This window comes from Nothobranchius furzeri, chromosome 6 (assembly GCF_043380555.1).
Source record: "Nothobranchius furzeri strain GRZ-AD chromosome 6, NfurGRZ-RIMD1, whole genome shotgun sequence".
Lineage (NCBI taxonomy): Eukaryota > Metazoa > Chordata > Actinopteri > Cyprinodontiformes > Nothobranchiidae > Nothobranchius > Nothobranchius furzeri.
This window is the reverse complement of record NC_091746.1, coordinates 30,706,479-30,730,480: the sequence shown is the minus strand read 5'-3', so window position 1 is coordinate 30,730,480 and position 24,002 is coordinate 30,706,479. Positions and strand designations below refer to the sequence as shown.

General features: G+C 44.1%; 1 protein-coding gene across 2 annotated transcripts in view; it reads right to left on the bottom strand.

Annotated features, from left to right (window-relative positions):
• Positions 1-24,002, bottom strand: part of sorcs3a (sortilin related VPS10 domain containing receptor 3a) — a 314,356-nt gene that overhangs the window by 183,437 nt on the left and 106,917 nt on the right. For both annotated transcript variants that reach the window (XM_070552119.1, XM_070552120.1), the window contains exon 2: positions 18,973-19,040. In XM_070552119.1, coding sequence (XP_070408220.1) covers positions 18,973-19,040 — 68 coding nt within the window. The remainder of the gene's footprint in view (positions 1-18,972; positions 19,041-24,002) is intronic.

Sequence of the window (24,002 nt, the reverse complement as noted above, 5' to 3'; positions counted from 1 at the left end):
CATCCCCTGGGATCCAGGTGGAACTTCTTCTTCTGTTAAAACCAAACTCAGGTGCTAAAGTTTAGTTTTACAGCCAGTTGAAAGCCGAGGTAAACAGTAAAAGACCAATTTTCTGTTTTAAAATGTCTTCCACGACTTTAGGAACTCCTCCAACTGCTTTGTTTAACGGAACGGATGAAAGCTGTAAACACACTTCTGATTCATGCCTGCCAAAACCCTTTAGAAAGATGCTCACCGCGCCCCGTGCGTGCAGTGAAATGTTAAATGTTTCCCTACTTTTCTGTGAGCGAAAAGCGGCTCGCTGGGGACGAGCGACACGTGTTTAGCAAAGCTACAGCTGTTTGTCTGGCCGAGACCCTGAGTTTGGTTTCTAAACGCCAGACTGGATGGAGGAGTTGTGCTTCAGTCATTTCCTGATATCTGGACTTTTCACCTTGGATTTGATAGCAGCCATGCGACTCTACTACTGGGGTGCAACGCTGATGCTTTATCTCCACAAATAACACAAGCCTGGAGGAGCCTCTGCTGTGTGGGAGCTGCTAATGCTAACGGTTAGCTTCCCCTTTAAAAACATACAACGTGCAGTTCTGGATTCGGAAAAATCTGAAGAAAAGAGGAATTGTTTCCCACTTTTTCCACCCGTCCTTAGGAAACATTCCTCCTGTGCTGCTCAGACTTCCACACACAACAGCTTTGGCAGGAGAAGCCAAACGTAATCACTGCAGATATGAAGCTGCAGACTCAGAACCCAAACAGCGTGATGAGGGCCTGCATAAACCACCGACAACATGTTTACCTTCAGCTTCACCAGTGACACGCACACACACACACGCACGCACGCACGCACGCACGCACGCACACACACACACACACACACACACACACGCACGCACACACACACACACACACACACACACACGCACGCACGCACGCACGCACGCACGCACGCACGCACACACACACACACACACACACACACACACACACACACACACACACGCACACACACACACACACACACACCTCACTGCAGGTGACCAATGTGAAAGTGTTGTGCACTCTGGAAGGACTGCTGTCATGTGACAGGAGCAGTGCAGTGGGAGCTACAGGCCGCCTGCTGTCAGCAACAGTTTGTCAGACTTTTGAGGGTTTTCGTGATTTGTTAGATTCATCTGGACTCTGATGCATGCTTCACATGGCTTTAAAAAGTGGCTGATGGGAAAGTCAGAGTGTTTCCACAAACACAATCACCCCCCCTCGGTCGATTCAACATGCTTGACAATCCTAAAGGGTTTTAAGAACAAAATTCCAGGTTCCTGTCTGGGAGCATGATGATTGTGATGATCGGGAAACAAGATACTTTTACTCTGCTGTAAAAGAAAAAGTAAAAAAAAAAAGCACTTTCTAACGACCCCGAAACATGAACACTAAAGTGTTTTACGCAACAGTCTGTCCTGCCCTGAGGGGCGTTGAGCTACATCGTAGCTACAGCTTTCCTTGGGCTTACAGATAGGCTCCACCAGACCGTCTGACCGCCACCAGCGGGCAGGGAAGTGCCCAAAGACAGAATGTCAGCTACATCCGGAGCGTGACTCCAACTTGCATCCCTCCAGTTACAGGGCAGAACTTTAAAGTAGCACAGAGCAGTTTCCTGCTCCCTACTGGTTGAAAGTGGAATTACAACTGTCGGAAACAACCCTGCTGCTACCTGCTGTAGCTAGCGCTAACAAGCTAACACTAACATGAGCCAACTAATACTAAAGGTAAGTAAAAAGATCCACACTGTTATTACTTACAAGTCCAGTAGCAACAAAGCCAGATCAGCACCAGTCCGTGATTTTTTAGCCTCCTTTAGCTTCTTCAGACTAGCGAAGGCCATGACGTTCACTCTGGTTTTAGTTTTTTACAGTACATTACTCTCTGCCATGATACCAACAGAAAAAGCTAACTTCTTCTTTTTCTTCTTCTTGTGCTTTTTGTTGATGGTTGGCAAACTAAAAATGCTAACCGCTAGCATTACGGCTAACAGCCGTAAAACAGGCAAAGAGCGCTCCCGTTCCACTAGTGTGGTTTTTGGTCAGCAGAGGGCTGCAGAGGGTGTCAAATATGAAACGGGACAACTTTCTAACACACTGAGATCAATCTTATAGCTTTAGCTTAAAGTTTAAAAAACTATCTAGTGTTATTTTAGCTCCTCTGCCACCGTCGGCCTAGTAGGTTATTTACTTGTTTCTTTTAGTCTTTCGTACACGCTTAACTCTGACTCTAAATACACCCTTAAAACCCAACCGAACCAGAGATGTGTCAAAGCATAGCTGCTTGTAAAGAGCCTTGGGGGGTTTTAGAACTCTAAAAGGCTCAATACAAATACAGGCCACTCCCCCTTTAATAAACAAATTTTATTTATGTTTATGTTTATGTTTATGTATTTAGCAGACTCTTTTGTCCAAAGAGACTTACAAGTGATAATCGGCATGTTGCCCTTGAGGCTAACAACGTGACATCAGTCATGGAGAGGAGGGAACAAGGAGTGGACAGTAGAGAGGGGGGGCGGGTGCAGGGAGGGTGCTAGTTTAGAAGATGCTCTCTGAAGAGCAGGGTCTTCAGGAGTTTCTTGAAAACTTAAAAGGAAGCTCCTGTTCTGGTAGTGCTTGGAAGGTCATTCCACATTTGTGGAACGATGCATGAGATGGGTCTGGATTGTCCTGAGCGTGGTGTAGGCACTGCTAGCCGACCATCCTGTGATGACCGGAGCGGCCGGGCCGAGACGTAAGCCTTTGCAAGAGGATTCAGGTAGATGGGAGCCGTACCATCTCGGACTTTGTATGCTAGTGTTAGCTATTTGAATTTGATGCGTGCTGCTAGCGGTAGCCAGTGGAGCTCAATGAACAGAGGGGTGACGTGTGCTCTTTTTGGCTGATTGAAGACCAGACGTGCCGCTGCGTTCTGGACCATTTGAAGAGGTCTCACAGTACAGCCTGGAAGACCAGTTAGAAGGGCATCTTTTGTACTAGAAGCATTTTGACTCAAAATTTAAATTTCATATGTGATCATTCCTCAAAAACCTGTGTGCTGATATACTTATATATAGACTATTGTTGTTGCCTCAGAAAGTCTTCATTTAGACATTTAAACATCACCTGCCCAGAGGGACGCAGCATTAACGGGTCACGACCTTTCTGCTTTACCTCTTCAAGCTACTGTATTTACTCCAGGTCATGTAAACGCTCGGCTTCTCTTTTATTAAGACTCAGTTGAGTCAATTAAAGCATTAAAGCTAAAGGCAGTTAAAACTAAAACAATGATGGGAGAAGCCTTTAAACCTGAGGAAAGTGCAGGTCAAGTCTTTATCTTTGGGTTCATCACAGCAGATAAAAGTTAAACAGAAATCTGGTTTAGACCGGAGCCAGATGTCCTTGAACTGCTCCTTATTCCCGCTCATTTCTGCAGAGACCACAGCAGCAGCTTTGTCTCAATCATTTCCCCCTCATGAGCTCCTTCATAGAGGAGCCTTTAAAAAGTTCTGGTGCAGCCGGGCTGGTGAGATTCTGAGAGAAATACCAAGTCTAACTGCAAAGGTTTGCAGACATCAGGTGGGTCTCTCTGTGAGAAAGCTGGCCTCTCATTATAAGCACTGACCTGTGAAATATCACACAGGTTATGAGCATGCTCAGCAAAATAATGCAATTTGAGAGGATGTCACTGTTCAGCACTGGTGACCCGTCGGCGCTGCAGCCATGGACACGCTGAGAACACGGCCATGTCCTGCTCCAGCTCCGCTTCTATAAAAGTTCCTGTAATCTGGAGAGGAGGGAATCCCCTCTGAGAAGAGGGATGGGTTTTTATATCAATGTTGTTCACACAGCCAATAGAGTCCAGCTAAAGCTTAGCTTATGTTGTGTCATAAAACAAGTTATTTACCAGGGATGTAAGAAAATATCAATATGGCAATATATCGTGATATTCTTTCCTGCGATATATCGATATTCAAAAGCTGTGTGTTGAAATTTTCCAAGAATTTACAAACAAACATTTGTGTATTTTTGGTGTGTTCTGTGTTCGGTTTCTAATTCCATTTTTAGTTCTTTTTAAAACACAGGAAAGGTTTTTCTTTACCTGCTAACATTTCGTTTGCGGCTCTAAACATCGTCAGAGCTGACGCTGATGGTGGCGTCACTTCCTTCTCCGTTTATCCGCGGGCAGCAGAGGACGTTGTCGCCCTCTGCTGCCCGCTCTCCCCTCTCCGATGATACAGTCCCATGCTTGATCCAACGTGTAAACACCATCGTCTCTGTTCTTGGTCCCACATCCACGTCTCCTTATCTCTATAGCTTCTTTTATCCATCAACGTCCTCTGCTGCCCCGTTTTAGAAAAAACGAAAAATGGAATGTGTATTTTCTTTTCTTTTGGTGCAATTCAGCCACCAACCTCTAGTTGGCAGCAGTGTGCAATGGGTTTAGTTTCCACCATTGAAATATAAATTATGGTTCAGATACCTCATGTTAAACGCATCAGTTTGGACTATTTATTGATTATTCCTTCAATAATTCAGTCTAGAAAAGTGCTAATATTGTCTGGCTAAATGTACCGCAATATATCGTATCGTCTCCATTGTATCGTGATACTTATCGTTTTGCCAGAATTTCACCAATACACATCCCTGTTATTTGCAATATTTATTGACTGAACGTGTCCCTTTTCTCTTGTCAGCTTGCATTGATGGAGTTCTGATGTTGATGCTTGTTGCTGGTATAAGATTTTGTTTGTTTCGGTTCATCTGATGATGCTGAATCCAATTAAATTTTATTTCTAAAGCACATTTAAAAACAGCATGGCAGCCGACCAAAGTGCTGTAGAGATAAAACACAAAAGAAGTGCAATAAAACAATAAATCAGAAAATAAAGCACAGCAAAACCTAAAATTCGGGAGTCAGCGGCCAAACGCTGGATGGAAATAATAACATTTCAAAGCAGTTTTGAGCTGAGCTAGAGGACATGCCTGCCTCGTGAGAAAGGGAAGTTCATCCCGTAGTTTTGGGGCACCAAACAAGAAGGCCTGCTTCCCTCTGGATTTATGGAGCATTTAGGGGGTGCATAATAACAAGCAGGCAGCTGACCTCAATAATCGAGTGGGCGCATGAGCAGCCCAGGAAGATATAAAGGGGTTAAATCATGAAGGGCTTTGAAAAAAAGCAATAGAAGCTTGATTTGGAGTCACCTATGTAGGTGGGTTAGAACTGGTGTGATATGACTACAGCTGTGTTGGTTGAGAAGCAGGCATCAGCATTCAGAGCTTTCTGAAGGTGGTTAACAGAGAATTTTGTTGCACCAAACAGATTAGACTTTGCATAATATTCTCTAATCCAGACGTGATGAAGACATGGATGGCAGCCTGCAGGTATGATATGTTTTAAATAATGCTTTAGATGTTAACCTATGAAGCTGAAAGAAGCATGACTTAACTGGAGCGTTTTTATTTTATTTATTTATTTTTTTTTTGGTGTGGAACCATGGACACTGCAGAGTCAAGTTTGACCCCAAGTCTGGTTCCTCGAGGTTTCCGTTTAAGAGAAAGAGACGTCATTATTGTTTAACAGCAGAAAGTTTGAGGCTAACCAATTTTTGATTTCAAAGAAAAAATCTGAAAACAGATTAATGGAATTTAGTGGATTTAGTGAAAGATAGATCTGGTAATCATCTGCATAGATGCAATAGTTATCTACGTAGTCTGCAAAATTCTAATCCAGAGGCAAGATGTGGATTAGAAAGAGTAGAGGACCCAAAGTGAAGCCCTGTGGCACCCCACAGGTAAGCAGTGTTGGGAGTAATGCGGTACAAAAGTAATTAATTACTGTAATGCATTGCTTTTTACTGTAATGTGGTAATGTAAGGCATTACAGGGAAAGAAAATGGTAATATTTACTCGGTACAATTGTCAGTAACGCGGTAATTACAACGCATTTTTAAACCCAGAATCAAGATGTGTTCCTTAAAAATTCAAATTGCGGGAAACCCGAAGAAAGATCCAGTATCTGCATATATGACGTCATTAATGGACTCAGCTTTGCGGGCAGAGGACGCAGCGGTAACGGCTCAAATACTCCAGCTGCGTCCTGCGCGTGGCCGCTGTAACATTCACAAAATCACTCCACTAAAACAAAATAATTCACTTGCGATCGTTCATATCAACGCATGTTCTCTGGTATTTTGTGCTTTTCTGACGTGCTTTGCCTCAGCTGAGTTCATAATCTGTGCCCCGGTGATTTCAAGTCATTACTGCTGGAGCGCCGCGCATGTGAAGATCCCTTTGGATGATTAGTTAGAAAGTAGGAAGTCTAGGAAACAGTTTTTCTGGAAGACGGAGAAAACATGCAGCATGCAGGAAGGTTAGAGAGAGAAAGGGCCGGAAATTATTCACATCAAATCAAGAAAAAAAGAAAAAAGTAGGTAGATTTATCCCCAACATACATTTTTACCAGTGAAAAGCAATAATATATAAGCATTTAATATTTATACATGTGATAGAATCAGATCACCCCAGAAGTCAGTCCCACATCCAGGGCCGTATCAAGGCATTTGGGGACCAAGGCTCATATAGGCTTGGAGCCCCCACCACCTCACTCCCTGCTCAGGTAACATAAGATGGCAGCGTGCTGAGAGTACAGATTGTTGTTGTTTTTATTTAGTAAACAATCATTTTAAAGCACTGTTATTATATCTGACTGTTTATAACAGCAACCCTAGCTCAGACACCACGTCACCTTCCACATATATGTCATGAGCTCACTGAGCGTCACATGACCAGATTCATACTGAAGTTGTTTTGGTGAAAGTAACTTAAAGTAATGCAAAAGTAGTGTAATGCCTTACAATTTAAAATCAGTAATATTGTAATGTAATGAATTACTTTAAAATGAGGGTAACTAGTAATAAATAATGCGTTACAGTTTGAAGTAACTTGCCCAACACTGCAGGTAAGTGGCAGAGAAGGAGAAGATGACAATAATATTTTTTTCTGAGTCTGATTCTTTAATATTGGAAATTGAGAAAGTCCTTCAAAACGAGGAAATATCAGAAAGCTTTTGTTTGAATCTATAAGAAAGATTCCAAAGTTACAAACAGGACCATGAAAATGTCAACAGTTACTCCTAACAAACTAACCTACCAACATGATTCAGTGATTTTACCTCCTGACCTGTTTAGCCCGCTACACTAACTCCCTGATCCTTCTTTCTTGGTTTCCCAAAAGTGGATTGTCTCTCATGTTTTTGCTGTAGAAATGAACTGAATCTCTTCTAACTTTGTGCTCTGTTTAGTGAAATCTACTTCCTGGATTTGTTTCACATGACTAAATATTTGGCTGAGCTGAAGCTACACCCCGCCAGTTGTCTGCTGCCAAACAGTCCTTAATCACTGTCATTTCCAATGACACTAATTCCAGGCAGTTATTCTCATAATGAACATTTCTTCATTGCAAACATCATTACTGCAGTAATTAAGATGGTAATAAGGGACAGCAAATAATGAACAAAATGGTTTTCTTGTTGTTAGATTAGCTTCAATTTACACAGGGTGAACATAAGACGGGTCAAAATAAAATGTCTAACGTGGGTCAGAAATGTTCTGTAGGAAAACTGAACTGAGTCCAGTTCTGTTCCCTGGAGGATAAAATGGAACAAAGTCAGATACAAACATCCTTTTCCTCAGGAATGTGTACAGCTGATCCCAGAACAGCAGGGCAGATGGGATCCATGTGAACTGGATTACAAATGGATTAGAAGTCTGACCCCAAAGCTGCGTCTCAACAATAAAAATGAATGATTACTGATGAGCTGCAATAAAAAGATTAAACTCAAACATGCTGAAATGAAAGAATAGGCTGTTGTAAGGACACGTTTACGGGCAGCAGCTGTTCCTAAAGGTGCATTTTTCCGGACTGAGATGCCTGATGTTTCTCCTGGCGTCTGCCTTGAGCCCGGACCACACTGTGTGTTTTTGGCTGTCACACAGAACTGCTCAGGACTTACTTTGAGCACTTTAGCAAGGTGGCACACTTTAAGATTTCAGTGAGCCAAACTACACGATGTCGCGCTTTAGCAGGACGAGCTAACGGCAGGAGCGCACACCCGGAAGCACATTTCACTAAAAGCCGAGAGCTGACCAAAACAAGAACGCTGAAAAGAGAACAAGTGCTGCTGTTAACACTTATTTTATTAGACTCCAACACAAACTACAAAAAGGTCCACATGTTCCTGCTTTTAGCTTCCACAGTTGCTAATGTTGCTAATTTTACTGTCGTATTGGACTCCCGGCACTCGTCTTTCACGTCACTCCCTGGGTGTATTTTCATTAGTCGATTGCAGACAGGAGTTGTAAGTTTTCAAGCAGAGCTTGAAGGCAGATGGAGGCTAACTTTAGTCATGATAGTGCTCAATAAGCTGTCGCAGAGCCGGTCACACTGGACAACCACAGATTTGCATATCACCCTCGGGTTCACCATTTTTGTAATGCTTCTGTTCACCATGAGGATTTGTCTAGGTCGGCCGAAAAACGCACCGCGTGGTCCAAGTTTAGCCACTCCTCTAGTTTGGGGCGTTACTGCCCCGATGACCACGGGGCACAGATTGCTGATGTTGCCATCACTTGGTATTGCCACATCAACCATAACGGCTACACACACATCAGCAATCACACTTAGACTGAGAGACCATGTAAAGGCTCAGGAACCCTGATTAGAGTGTGACAATATTCTAACTGTCTGAGATTTTGAATTTAGGGTATACTCATCGCAATCAGGGGCGGATTAAGGACTGAAGAACATCCGGGGCTTAACACACACACACACACACACACACACACACACACACACACACACACACACACACACACACACACACACACACACACACACATGTGACACGCACTAGTCAACATCATATATATGTGTCTTGTACCACATAATTTTTAACCTGAAGCTACATATTAAGCATATTCAGGGCAGAGTATAGTTCCTGTTAGTGTTTAGTGTGAGATGATAGTGAATATTCCCGCTCTTTCTCCAACAACTTTACCTGATAGTAAGCTAACTTTAGGCAAACCAGCAGCACAACAAATATTTTCAAATAAGACTCACAAACCTGAGTCAACACCAGTCTCATCAAAGCTGGGGTTCTGTCGCCGTACTTTTGGTCTAAAAAACGTCCTTATGTCCATCTTCACTCATGCGTTTCAGGCAGAGAGTGTAGAAGAAGCCGGCTGCTGAAGGGCTTCTTCTTCGGTGGTGGAGGCTCAGGCAGGCTGTATACAAACTACTGCCAGCTGCTCCCTCTCTGTTGGACTTTGGTACTGCATGTTACTTCCACGATTTAGATCTGGGGCTTCTGCCCAAGTAGCCGGGCCTAACGCCCGTGCTCACAATTATAACTAATGAAGGCTTGGAATATCTGGCTTTGCATTTAATGAGTGAATTTTTTGTTCTAGTTTCAAGTTTAAAGTTGATTTATTGAAATAAAAAACTTTTGTACCATATTCTAACTTTTTTCAGTTTCACCTGTGAGTACGTATGTTTATATATGGAGTAGTGTGGGCGGGGCCTAAGACTGAACATGTTTTCTAAGCTGCTTAATTGTGATAAAACTTGATTTAATCAACATTTTAATTGTTTAACTTTTAGTTTTTCCAGTAAACTTTACTAAACCAGCTGCTGCAGAACAAACACGTTTGGGAAGTGTCGATTCCCAGCTGTGAAAAGCTGTGATTTTTGTCATTAGCTTTAATTCAATTCAATTCAAGTTTATTTATATAGCGCCAAATCACGACAAGTCGTCTCAAGTCACTTCACATTTATAAAACATTCCAATACAGGTCAGTTCATTAAGCCAATCAGAAAAAAATGTGTCCTATATAAAGAACCCAGCAATTTGCATCAACTGGTGTCAGTGACTTTACAGCAATCCTCATACTAAGCAAGCATTTAGCGACGGTGGGGAGGAAAACTCCCTTTTAACAGGAAGAAACCTCCAGAGGATCCTGGCTCAGTATAAGCAGCCATCCTCCACAACTCACACACACGCACGCACGCACACACACACACACACACACACACACACACACACACACACACACACACACACACACAGTAAATTGTTCTATTTGGTGAGAGATAAACTTTATTGTATTTATCCTAGTGGATCTATAATTAAACGGATAAACTAGTAGTAGCACATCCAACGTCGAGGAAACCATAAAGTTATTATCAGGAGAGGGAGAACGTTTAAGTGGTTAGCAGCAGTGTGCTAGACGATGGCCTCCTCCATGAGGCCACCATTGTCCCACAGTTGGACACCTGCAGGTGAGTTTTGGACTTGTCTTGAGTAATAATGTCTCTGTGACAGAGACGGCGCTGTAGAGGCTGGATGAAAGAGGCTGAGTGAATTCACTGTCAACCTCCATGTTTCAGCTCTTTGACCACTTGAAGCATCTTCATAAAATTATGCAGCGGCTGACTGATCAGCTCTCATTGTTTAAGGTCAGGATGTTCATTAAAGCTGACAGACTGACTGGTAAATACTTTGAAGTGTTGCCACTGCCTTGACCTTTTGGAAAAGGCTGCTATGGACGTGCCGTTTGGATGTTTTCTGGGGAGGTGATAAACATGCCCCCCCCCCCTGCTCCTCCTGAACCCCATCAGAGACGTGACTAGATTTATGTGGTTAAAGTAAGGAGCCGTTTGTGACGGTTACAGCTGGATCTGCCGCCTCTCTGAAAGCGACGCCTGGACGGACAGCTGCTCCTCTGGCTGCAGCGTAGTGTGTGAGTGACGGAGCTGGGAGTGCTGCCAATAACCATGATCTTCAACAGCACCGACGTCCCCTCTTCCCACACCATGGATTACTTTCTTCACCTGACTGCGTCTTCCCCAAAGAGCTCAGCTGTCATGGTCGATTTAGATCCAGCTTTGGGTTGACGCGAGTTCACGTTTGACTCTTCTAAAGGGAACGGACTCCGGGCGTCGCTTCTATAAACACCTTATCATCCTTTCATGCTCACACCAGCAAAAAGTTTCTTTTTTATTTCAAGATTTCATCCATTTGGGGAATTAAATATTTTATTCAGGCCGCTCCGTATTTGATAGTTCTTTGTTTCATTTGACAGTTTTCCGGTTTAAAGGAAACTCAAATTCTGGAAAACAGAATGAAGAAAAACAACTGAAGCCTCTTCTGATATTATTTAGAGCCATCCAAAGACCGGCTTCCTTTCATTCGTAGTATATTTTAGAGTTTGATTGTACTTAACAGCAGTTGGAGACATTTAGTCCACGTGACGATGGTTAAATAATCTGAGGCGAGGCGACGCTCCCGTTCTGCATCGTATGTTGCAGTAAACTTTCTCCAGGCGAGGTTTTACTCATCTCGTGTCGGCTGTCCCCTCATGTTCTTGGCCATCTGTGATGGTTGTGACTGGGTGTCTGGGGGGTCCACGCACCAGGGGACAACAAGGTTCAGCTGCTCCAGAACATGTGCACCAAACGTCTGAGGAAGCGTTCTCATCTGCCGTGTATGAAGTCAGTTTAGAGACTCAGACTTTCACCCTTTGATGAAGCAACACTTTCACCAATGCAGTGATGTCTTGAGACAACTTCAGGATGTGGTTTCGGCAGCGGAAGTGTGTGCTCTGTCTCGCTGCAGGTTCGCTGAGGAGTGTGTTTTCTTTGCACCTGTTCAAACACACCTCTGTTTTGGCCTCAGGACCCTAATTGCACAGATGCTGTCTAAATGTCGAAAACAGCTGGCGGCTGCTTTGCCTTCACTTGTTATTGTCTAAATCACTTCAAACCGGGCAGAGGAGGCAAACCTCAGAAGTGTAAATATGATTTTCCTTTAAAGGCGGCTATCGTGGATAAAACCCCTGTGAAGGGTCATTGTTTGTTCCTCTTTAGGGAAAACGTCAGAGGTTAGTCGCACTCACCTCAACCTGGAATTTGATGAATTTGTTTCCTCCGCTTTCTTTTTAGACTGGCTTCTACGTGCTTCACCAGCCTCATGCGGTTCGGTTTAGTTTTTCACAGAGAAAACTACAAACATGCTACAAACCATCACCACAAACCCAGTGAGAAAGGCGAATCTGCTGATTGGTCAGATTGGCTGGGAGCAGGCCTATCGGAAGGGTGTGTGTTCTGATTCTGAGTCAGCTAAATTCAACACCACCCCGCCCTGAACATGAATAAGTAGATAAACAAACTCACACTAGGAGTGTGCACACAATGGTTTTGTTGGATGACGTGCACACTATAGGGAGCCTCAGGCTCCGCCCTTCCCAGTCGGCTCACGGGTCCCCAGAAGAACAAAAACATGAATGCAAGTCAACGGGGCTGAAAAAGGTTTTTTCTAATCCGCCTTGCTTTAAGCCCAGGACCACACGCGTGCTGTACTGTGTATTGTAATGAAAAGTAACGATGGGTGTTTCGACCACGTCAGTCACGTACTTTGAGATTTATCAGCTTGTAAATGTTGGCTGTTAGCATGACTACGAATATGAAATCGGCACGTCGCATATGTGGCGTCACAACAGAATCTCCTCTCAAGGATCAAGGTCGTCTTTATTAATCCCCAAGGGGGGAAATGAATTGCCATGGACATGTAAAAAACAACAACAACATACACGCACAAACAACAAAAAAATAAATAAATAAAAGAAAAGAAAGTTAAAGTCCCATTAGTTGTCACACACACAGGTGTGTGTGCGAAATTTGTTCTCCGCATGTGACCCATCCCCTGGGGGAGCGGTGAGCTGCAGACACGGCCGCGCTCGGGAACCATTTGGTGGTTTAACCCCCCAATCCAACCCCCTTAATGCTGAGTGTCAAGCAGGGAAGCGTTGGGTCCCATTTTTTTCTAAGCCTTTGGTATGACCCGACCAGGAATCGAACCCTGATCTCCCAGTCTCAGGGCGGACACTCTCCCACTAGGCCACTGAGAAAATAACAACATTCACTGGACACTACTATAAGCCACAACCATGATGAAAACATCAAATGTACAATCATACAAAATGCTCGTTGTAGAAACGCACGACAGCAGGAATAGAGGAGATCCTAAACGTTCAGTGGAACACCGGGGCGTTAACATTCGCCCACTGAAAGAGCTCCCGAGATCCTTAAATATCTGGTGAAGGGGTGATCCTCCAGAGACATAACTGTCTTACGTTTACTCCTCATCCTTTTGTCGATGATCATGTCCAATGAGTCCAAGCGTTGCCCGACCACTGAGACAGATTTCTTGATCATTGTGTTGATCCTGTTTTTGTCCTCAGCAGTGAGGCTCCTGCCCCAACACAACACAGCATAAAACAACACACTGGCCATAATCCCCTGGTAACACACATTCAAGAGTAGGGTTGGGCATCGAGCATCGATTGGAACCGGTTCCAACTGTTCATTTTTCCCAGAATCGCTCAACGTTTTTTATTTCGATTCCTAGAATGCCGACGAAAGAGGAGTCCACGGCTGATCTCGAAAAATAGATGTGATCTGCAAATTGTGATCAACGCTTTTCAGAGCCGATCACAGCAGCTGTCTGTGTGCAGCACGAGCCCCCCCTCCCCCACCCGGATATAAACAAACGTGTCTGCCGAACTTTAACTCCGTGATGTAAACGTTAACTCCTGCAGCGTAGAGGAAACGTGTTAAATACGTCAACTCGGTGGATTCAGTAGAAGCTTAAAGAACAAACTCTGGACGTGTGAGGTGAGTTTGTCTCACTGCAGGAATAACAACACACACGGAGCGTCAGCAGTCACCAACACTCGTGTGTGTGTGTGTGTGTGTGTGTGTGTGTGTGTGTGTGTGTGTGTGTGTGTGTGTGTGTGTGTGTGTGTGTGTGTGTGTGTGTGTGTGTGTGTGTGTGTGTGTGCGTCAGAAGGCTGAACAATAACCTGTAGAATAATTAAAGTCATCATGCTAGAGAGGCGTATCTGTGGTGGACCACACCAGCTTCTGCCACAATAAATTATAATAATAATAATAATAATAATAATAATAATAATAATAATAATAATAATAATAATAATAATAATAATAATAATAACAATCATAATAATAATAATGATGAACCACAAAGTTGTGAACATTTTAATTTCCTTTATGAACTATTTCTGTTGAGTTTTAATGTTTAAACCTGTTAGCTTGTTACTGACAGCAGCTACGTTTAAGTTTCACTTCCTGTTGTGACTGAAGCTGCTGCAGCATGGAGGTGTAGTTCTCCGTCATCCTGGACATGATCATCCTGAGAGTTTCAGCTGAAAACAGCTGGACGTTTCTGGAAATGTTGGAGACATTTAGCCTCTCATCCCAGAGGCTGCTTCCACACTTTGGTCGTGGTCAGAAACAAACACACTGGTTGTGCTGCAAGTCGTCTTCTTTTGTCTCCAAAACATGTTTTAGTCTAAATGAAGGTGATGATGTTGTTCATAGAGTTAAAAATCATGTTGGAGTTAAGATTATTTCATCATGTAGGACCTGTGGTTAGCTTGCTCATGTAGACATGTCATGTCTTCAAAGAATCGGAATCGGGAATCGATAGGAACCGGAATCGAAACGAGGAATTGGAATTGGAATCTGAATCCTTCAGAATCAAACGATGGCCAACCCTATTCAAGAGCCTCCTACTTATATCAAAGGATCTTAGCGTCCTAAGAAAAAACCAATCTGGACCGGGCCTTCTTAACGACAGCATCACTATTACTTTTCCAGTTTAACTTATCGTCGAGGTACACCCCTAGATCACTACTGGAGAGAATGTTTGTTTTTTTCATTCTAAAATCAACAACTAGCTCTTGTGTTTTGCCAACATTGAGTTGTAGAAAATTTACACCACACCATCTAACAAAGGAGTTAACTTCCTCCCTGTAAGGCAGGGCGTCACCCCAAGAGATCAGGCCCAGTAGGGCAGTGTCACCTGAGAACTTCTGTAGGTGACAAGACGGTAAACTGCTCCTATGGTCAGCTGTGTGCAGTGTAAATAAAAAAGGACATAAAACTGTCCCCTGTGGTGCACCAGTTTGTAAAAACTAGCGTAGCTGCTACTTCCTTACTTGTACATACTGCATGGTGGCACAGTGGTTAGCACTGTTGCCTCGCAGCACAAAGGTTGCAGGTTCGAAACTCGGCTGCAGCCTTTCTGCGTGGAGTTGCGTGTTCTCCCCATGCATGCGTGGGTTTGCCCCGGGTACTCCGGTTTCCCCCACGGATCACAACATGCCCTATAGGTTATAAACTGTACGTTTCTTTGGATAAAAGCGTCTGCTAAACAAATAAACATAAACATACTGTACAGTACTGTACAGGTTACTATCGTGTACCAGACAATTAAAATAGTATCGGTTAGTTAATATAATATTAATACTAATGAGCGTCTGTCAGCTGTCTCACACTCGTTAATATCCGTTCACTTAATGCAGTTTAGCGCTTAGAGAGAGGGAGAGAGATGTCTGTCACCCGGTTCTGGACATGCGGGCTTCTGTGATCTGGATCCGACCCAGATGCCAGCGAGCCAGTCCAGCTGGTATTTTTTAAAGCTGTGCATGATCCTCTCCTGGAGGTCCGCGGCAGTTCTGATCTGGTTCTGACCCAGAAACCAGCTGTCCCGCTGAGCTGCACGTCTCTTCTGGTGGTCGGTTCTGACCTGGTTCTGACGGTGATCTGAGCTCCAAAAATCTGCATGTACTTTTTTTACACCCCGCCACGGGTCTCTGGAGCCCAGCGCGGGCCTCCCTGTCCTGGTACCGACCGATATGAGCTACTGAAGTCCCGTCTTTTCAGTAGCACAAAACGCCCTCAGACACGGAGATAGAGGCGTTGTTTCTCGTCTGGAAACCCGTGGACTCGATGTTCAGACGGGCTGGAGTTGGTACAGCCTTCACAAACTTTAGTTTATCAAAACAAACACAATCCAAAACTAGTAAACACACACACTGACTGGATCACATGACCTCTGTACCCTAAAACTAGCCACTCTCCACACTGAGCTGAGGCAGCACCTAGCTTCTTTGGTTACGTCAGAGGTTCAGATTTAGAAAAAAAGAGCCTTTTTAGAAGCTTTGCTGAGAAAAAACACTTTTTACTCCAAAAACTCTGCTGTTATGTATTATAAAATGAAACATCCACAATAAACATTTCAAATAGTATTTTTGAACTGCAGTTTATACGAATTAGAAAGAGAATTAAGCTGCAATTTGCTCTTTAACAATCATGGACTCACCCATCTCGACTCACGACGGGGAGGGCTGTTGTTGTTTTAGCATCAGGAAACAGCAGAGAACGTCTCGGTTAGTAGAAGCTAACCGTTAACATTAGCAACACTACCACACAGCAGAACTCCTTCAGGCTTGTGTTGTTTATGGAAATTAAATCATCAGTGTTGCACAGCAGTTAGTGGTAGAGTCGTGTTGTTGTCCAATAAGAGGCGAGATGTCCAGTTATAAGGAAATAAGACTCCAAATGTCGTTGGAGGCTACTTTCACCTCCAGCTGATTTTTCTGTGCTGATTCAGGCACTTCTAGGCTGTTTTTCCCCAGAGTACGACTTCCAAGGCATTCATTCCTACTGTGAATGTAATGAAGGAACAAGTATTCCAACCCATTAAAATGATTTTGCACATCAGACTATGATGTGAGCAGAGCTGGCAGTGAGTCTTTTGTTTACTACCTGATCTGGACAGAACCAGAATCTTCTGAGATCAAGAGCCTAACTCAGCAGCAGCAGGCTGGAAAGCCTGTCGCACACAAGAGCAATCTGCTGAGCAAACGGCCTCGAATGACCGTTTGCTCAGCAGATACCTTATGACACCTATGTTCTCTGCTCACATGACCCCAAGGTGGCAGGCCCCTGTCTGCATGTCAGAAAAGAAAATAAACAAAACGGAGACAGCTGGAAACGGAGGAAATGCCTATACTTTTTTTGTTGATGAAGCGTTGCCGCCACCGGCATTTCAAGGTTAGGAAAGTATGGGTGCGGGGCCAGGCAAAGCGTTTATGCCACTGCACTCCAAGAGATGCGCCTGGAAGACCCAGAATCCTTAAGACAGTACCACTGCCCGGATCCTTCGATAGGGTAATGGAAAAAAAGGCCCATCGATCCGCAAGGTACCGTTTTGTTTATTTTTCAGACATGCAGACAGGGCAGGGGGTGCATCAGAATACATCTTAGGGTCATGTGAGCGGAGAATGCACTTTGATTGGCCACTAGACTATTTCAGCTCAGCCAGCAGCTCAGTAGCGTGCAGACGGCGAGTTTTCACCCCCGTGAGGCGGACAATATCTAATTGGTCAGATATTCACCTTAGCGTGTCGTGAGACGGAAAACTCAGTGAAAATCAGGCGCACACAGCGAGGTGTCTGCTGAGCAAACGGTCATTCGAGGCCACCTGCTCAGCAGATTGCTCTCGTGTGCCGCAGGCTTGTGTTCTGGATTCCACTCCGAGCCCAGCGCATGTGGCTTTAGAGGTAAACAAAGGCTTTAATCGCAATTACAAAATCCCAGCACTGCTAGTGCGAGGGTGCTAATTAGTGATGGGAATTCTGGCTCTTTTTAGAGAGCCGGTTCTTTTGGCTCCCAAGTGGCTCCTCAGACTTTCTGTTGCGTGGAGTACATTTATAACCAAAATGTATGCAACACTATATGTAAAATGATTTACTCATGTAAAAAAATGCAATAAATGCAATATTTATCATTTCTATGGATTTAATAACTGAACACTTTAAGAAATCTCCACTTTCCGACTGCTGGCGCTCATTTTCTCACCATCTTCGTCGCACTCGCCTCCCTCTCGCTCGCCTTTTTCCTCCTCCTCATTCCCTCTCGTCTCCCTCCGCCCACATGTGCTCTGCTGTGCGTCTGAGTCTGATCCCCCCTCTTCCCCGCCCCTACTGCTCTGTGTGTGGACAGTCTGGACACGCAGTTACACATGTTGACCAATCACCTGTAGCGTTCACCAAAGCAAGGGGGGTGGGGTTGGGGGGTAACGGTTCCCAATGACGAGCCGGATCCCGTCGTTCACTTGAAAGAGCCGGTTCGTTCGCGACCGACGCGTCGCTGGTGCTAATGCAGCCACACTCACCTTCTAATTAAAAGCACCATAAAAGATTAATTTTGACTTGTGTGCAAAACCAATTCATAAAGTTTTTAACAGCCGTACACAGATTGGTGCTGCTAATGACTCATGTTTGACCCACAGACTGTAAAAGGTGTTTTCTGTGTGTTGTTGGTGTCTAACTAACTTAAGCCAACACAGGCGAGCAAGGTCAAAGGTCAACTCAAGTGTTCATGTCTGAACAAATGATTTTACTCGTGTCAAGGTAGTGGCTTAATAAGAGGTTATTATTTTATCCCTTCAATAATACGTTTACATTTGTGTTAAATCAAATAATCAGACAAAAACTGGCTGCACAGCTGGATTTGTACGGGTTATTTACTCTATTTTTTCTTTATTTATTACATCCAAAACACGTCTGTCATGTGTTTGCCAGCTTCCCCAAAGTCAGACAAACAAACAACTGTACGTGTGTTACCCAGAAATGGGTTTCAGCTCATCAGGGATGTGTTACCCCTCCTGCTGCTGATGTATTTTCCTCCTTTACAAGCGCTCTCTTTGTTTCACGAGTGTGTGTTTCATCAGTGTGTGTGTTTTCTCTGCTGCAGGGGAGAAGATGATGAGTACATCAGATAATTTCCCAGAACAAGAACAAGGAAAACAGCATCCTACACCTGAGTGCCCCGTCTGAAGGCAGATGACACGGGAACAGTGTGTTCGGAGCACGAGACACGAAAACAGGAAAACAGATTCAGCTGCACAGGAAATGACTGATGATGGAGGTTCACCTTCATCGGGCGTTTATGTGAAGAGGCACATGTTGGATGATGAAGATGACATCATTCTGTGTTGTTTCAATAAAAAAAAACACCTTGAAGTACTCACCTCCAAAGCGTGCTCTCTGTGACGCTGCCCATGTGAAAGTCGTACAGTTTAGTGAGGATCAGGATCACCTGTGAACAGAAAACACGATTAAAATAAGACGTAAAATCAATCCGAACAAGATAAAATCCCAGATTTCCAACCGAACCTTCAAATCATGGAAGTAATTCAGATTCCTGCTGGAGTTGCTGCTAAATGGATCATTGAATGTTTGTGAGCTTTGGAGCAATGCTAGCTCAGATATCATCTGACCACTGAGGAGGATGAAAAGGTTACAGAAACAGGAAGTTGAGCCCTAAAGCAACCTTTGACAGGTTAAAGAAAACACACCCACCTGTCTTCTAAAGAGGAACGGTGGAGGGAAAAGTGCTTTTTCCACTTCCAAATATATACTGCTGCTGTTCTAAAACAGCCCTAGGCTAAAGTCAACTCATAGGCCTTAAAATAATAAATAACAAACTGTTTCTGAAAAGTGGCTTTCTGATTTGGCTTTTATTGATGCGGTGGGTAAAATTATAACAAAATGACGGCTCCGAATGGGAAAAAAGATGGAGGACACAGCGAATGATGTTGAAAATACGGGACAGAACATTTCAGTTGCGTGGACGTTGTTTGTGTAACGTCCAGAAAGGGTCATTTTTCACCTATCATCTGCACGTATAAGTCCACTAACTGGGTGGATTTTCTCTCCTGCTTCCTAAAGTCCAGGTCACTACGGTGCTTGGCACACAAGATAACATTCTGTCAACAAACTGTTCTTTCCAAGGCCTCGGCTTTCCCCCAATCGCTTCTACAGGAGTCCACACAACCGCGCATGTCCAAATAAATAAAGAACCTCATTAAATATTTAAGAAGAGGACATAATGAACGAGGGAAGAGGGACGTCTGGGCCTATCCACTTAGGCTACTGCCCCCGCGACCCGACTCCGGATAAGTGGATGAAAATGGATGGATGGATGAGTGGATGGATGGATGGATGGATGGATGGATGGATGGATGGATGGGTGGATGGATGGATGGATGGATGGATGGATGGGTGGGTGGGTGGATGGATGGATGGATGGATGGGTGGATGGATGGATGGATGGATGGGTGGATGGATGGATGGATGGATGGATGGATAGATGGATGGATGGATGGATGGATGGATGGGTGGGTGGGTGGATGGATGGATGGATGGATGGATGGATGGATGGATGGATGGATGGATGGATGAGTGGATGGATGGATGGATGGACATAATGAACGTTGTAAAGGATTGATGTGGATGTGATGTGCTCTTTAAGCACCACGCATGTAACAATGATTTCCCTTCTCCACATAAAGAGCTCTACCAGAAGAGAGAGTCTATCCACCTCATTCCTGGCTGGGCTCAATGAGAAACGGCCATGCGACCATTCGGTGAGATTCTAGAAGTAGCGTCCACCCAACGTACTCACGCGGTGTTTGTCGTTGTTTAGAACACGCGCCTTGGAGTGCGAGAGTGTGGCGGCGAGCGTCGGAACAGTTTTAACCGCTTCCCCAGAGATGAGGAACCCAGAAGGATGTGGAAGACGAAAAAAAAAAACTAACTTTATTCGTGCGTTCCTTTCATTTTGTTGAGAAAAAAATTCAGAGAGGAACACCCGCATACTTTTGTTGGGATGTGGCAAACCTCCGGAGAGGAGACACCAGGTGGTGAGGAGACAACAGTCTCACAAGAACAGGTAATATTTTATGTGTACAACTTTCTGAATAGTTATAATACGACGTGATGTCACTAACCTAAAAGCACCATAATGTCGACACAGACATCAGAAATGTGTCAGCGATGCAATATTTTAATCTTTAGCTCTGTGTTGCATCTGTCACCAGGCTCTCCCTATTTTTGGAGCATGCACTCAATCCCTGCGTCTGCTTTGGAGGACATAAGATTGTGTCTCACCTCTTCCAACAAAACAAGACCAACCTCATTACTATGCAGGGTCTGAAAAGCCTCGGAGCGTTTAAGAGTCAGCATAGCCTCGAGTGTAGCTAAAAGTGTTACTGTACGGTAGCTTTGGCCAGATTTAAGATGGTGGTCCCACGCGCCTCCAGTGCAGTAGGGATGGTAACGACGTCCTGTTTGACCCGTGACAGCTGATGCTCACACTGTTCCCGTCTGTAAAAGCAGCAGGACGTAGCGCAATTTGCATAAATGTGGAACCAGAAGTTGGTCGCATTTTTATGCTAAGGACCGTGGGAGATAAGAATAAGGTGGATAACAAACACACACAGATCTCAGCCGACTAAACTAATCGATCCCTGCAAAATAGATTGCATCAACAACATCTTAGAGGATACGAAGAATTATAATTTATTAGCTTTTTTTCTATGTTCTGTTTATTTCATTGTTTTGATTTTTTTCCTTTGAAACCTTGCATTTTCGTTGAAATTAAACATTTTTGTCTGCTATTGATTTTTATTGCTTATTCTCAATGAAGGGATGTTTAAAACATGATAATATGTACTCCAATACCTGTTTTGAGTCATGTTACCCTCTAATGCTTTAAAATAAACCTCCTTTATTTATCCAAGACAGTTATTTAATATTTGATGACATATTCAGCTTTTGAAAATAAATCTTTAAATCAGAATTAATTTTCTGATATCTTCACATCTCACTTAAAAGCATCAAAGATGTATTTGTTTTACATTGTGGTGGCTATCGATATAGACCAATATGGAAATGAACAGCATGCTAGCATTGTTTCCATATCACCCAGCCGCAGTTACGTCTGAGTCAGAATGCGGCTTAAAGGAGGAAAAGTCCAGTGATGGAGCGTTTTCAGGAAGTATGTGGTAGAAAACTAAAGTCACAGACAGGAAAATCTACATTTTCCATCTTTGTGTGAATGCTCATTTATTCTAAAGAAGCAATCTATCTGATCAGAAATTAGTAACAAAGCATGAGACTGAAGCTAATTGCCTTTTAATGCAAACTTAAAATCTGCAAAAAGTTAAAGTCATTGCTGCCCGCAACTAAATAATTTTTATGGTAAATTGAATTGTGTCTCAACAGCAGTTAGAAAACACTAGAAGGTGCAGGGAGTGATGAATTAGCACGTTGGAGGCTGCGCTCTGCATAATTACTTCTTTCTATCCAATTCTGTGTGTGCCACTTTTAAACATTGCTTTATTTTTACTCTTGATGAAGCTCTCGGCTCTCCTCGCTGCAGTGGAAACTCTGTCTGCAGATTTGGTTTCCAGGCTTTTACGGGAATAATCAGCAGAACTGGGGCGATGTGAAAAACTTTGAAGTCCTCAGAGGAAACCCGGAGACAGGAAGACCACGACCCGATCAGCTGTTATCCTCCACCATGAAGAGAAGGGTGGGAGGGGACTGGCGGGCGGGCGGATCGGGAGACTTTTAGTCACCGCGGGGTTTCAGGGTCAGTTTTGAAAATGAAATGTTGGATATCTTAAACCTGGATGATGTCAAATGCAAGCTCTAGGTTTTGGTAGAGTTTTTACCAACCTGCACTGTTCTGTCCTCTAACAGCAGGAGTAACATGTTCAGTAACATGTGATGTGATGAGAAAACATAAATGTGGTTCGATGAGCACATCAGAGATGGTTGGTGCTTCAGGATGAGGCTAGGATGATGCGACCAGATGTTTTCTAGGTTCGTTCTGTTCTTCCGATCAGTAAATCTCATGTTGTGCAGCGAGCAGCAGGAACTCTGGGTTAAACTGGGCCAGAGGTGTTTGGGTCTGAGCCCGGGCACATGATGCCCCCGTGCTGCATCATGGGACGGTTCTGAAGAAATGAACCCTTTCATGCTTTTCTGTTCCGAATCACCAAAACTATCATTTCTACCACTGAGGCGATGGCTTTGGGTATTTTATGGTCTGTTTTCTGCCTGGAGGAACCAGGGACTCAGAACTCGTGCCTATCAGAACTCTCACACCAAACGCTCTGATTTCCACTCCGCAGTGATGACATCATCAGCGCTCAGTCTGCATCAGCCGCCAGTACTTACAGTATGAGGTGATGCCAAGGTTAGGGTGGGCTGGGATCCTGCTTCCCCCAGCGAGAGCAGCCATCTAAGGCGCTCATCTACTGTACAGCCACAGGTGGCAGGGAGATCTTGGGAGGAGCGAAGAGCACATTGTATGCTAACATTAGCTTCTACTAGCCAAGACGTTCTCTGTTGTTTCCTAGATGCTAAAACAACAACAGCCTTCCCACTCGTGAGTCAGGATGGGTGAGTCCATTACTGCTAAGGGACAGTGTGACGTAGATCTGTCAGGCTTTTCGAATCCTAGAAGTTCACCACCTATTTACTATTAGAAGCTAATGCAGGAGATAAGTGTAGGAGACTATTTTCATGCTCAGCCTGCATAAAAAACTCAGAGTGGCCCATACTAATCAGAAATAATCATTAAAAATGGGTTTTCAGTAAACCTGGTCTTTAAAAAAACAACTATGTGTGGTTTGTTCTGTGTGTGTGTGTGTGTGTGTGTGTGTGTGTGTGTGTGTGCACGCGCTTCACAGCAATCACGCTCCATGAGAGCAAATTGAAACTAAAGTAAAAGCCAGCGTTTTCTGTTTCCCTGCACTCTCAACCTCGTGCCCTCGTGAAGTTTTCCGGCTCAGAGACTTCCAGAACATTTTCACCTCTCACCGAGTCTTGGTTTCTGCACCAGCCCTCTGAAACAGCGTGCCCCTCAAACAGACCCTGGATGATACTTGCAGAAGATGTGCCCCACGCCAAAGAGGCCCTTCAGCAGAGGCCGTAAACATACGGCTCGGGCAAGGAAAGATTGAAAAGCTAAATGAGGAGAAAATGGATCCCTGCCGTGTGGCTGCAGCAAACACAGAGAGCTGGATCTGTGAGCGTTCATTGTGTATTTTGATGGAGGAGAATTTTTTTTAGCTTGCTACTGTGGAAATGGGTGAATCTGAGCGCGTGTGTGTGTGTGTGTGTGTGTGTGTGTGTGTGTGTGTGTGTGTGTGTGTGTGTGTGTGTGTGTGTGTGTGTGTGTGTGCGTGCGAGCCCTCGTGACTTTGTT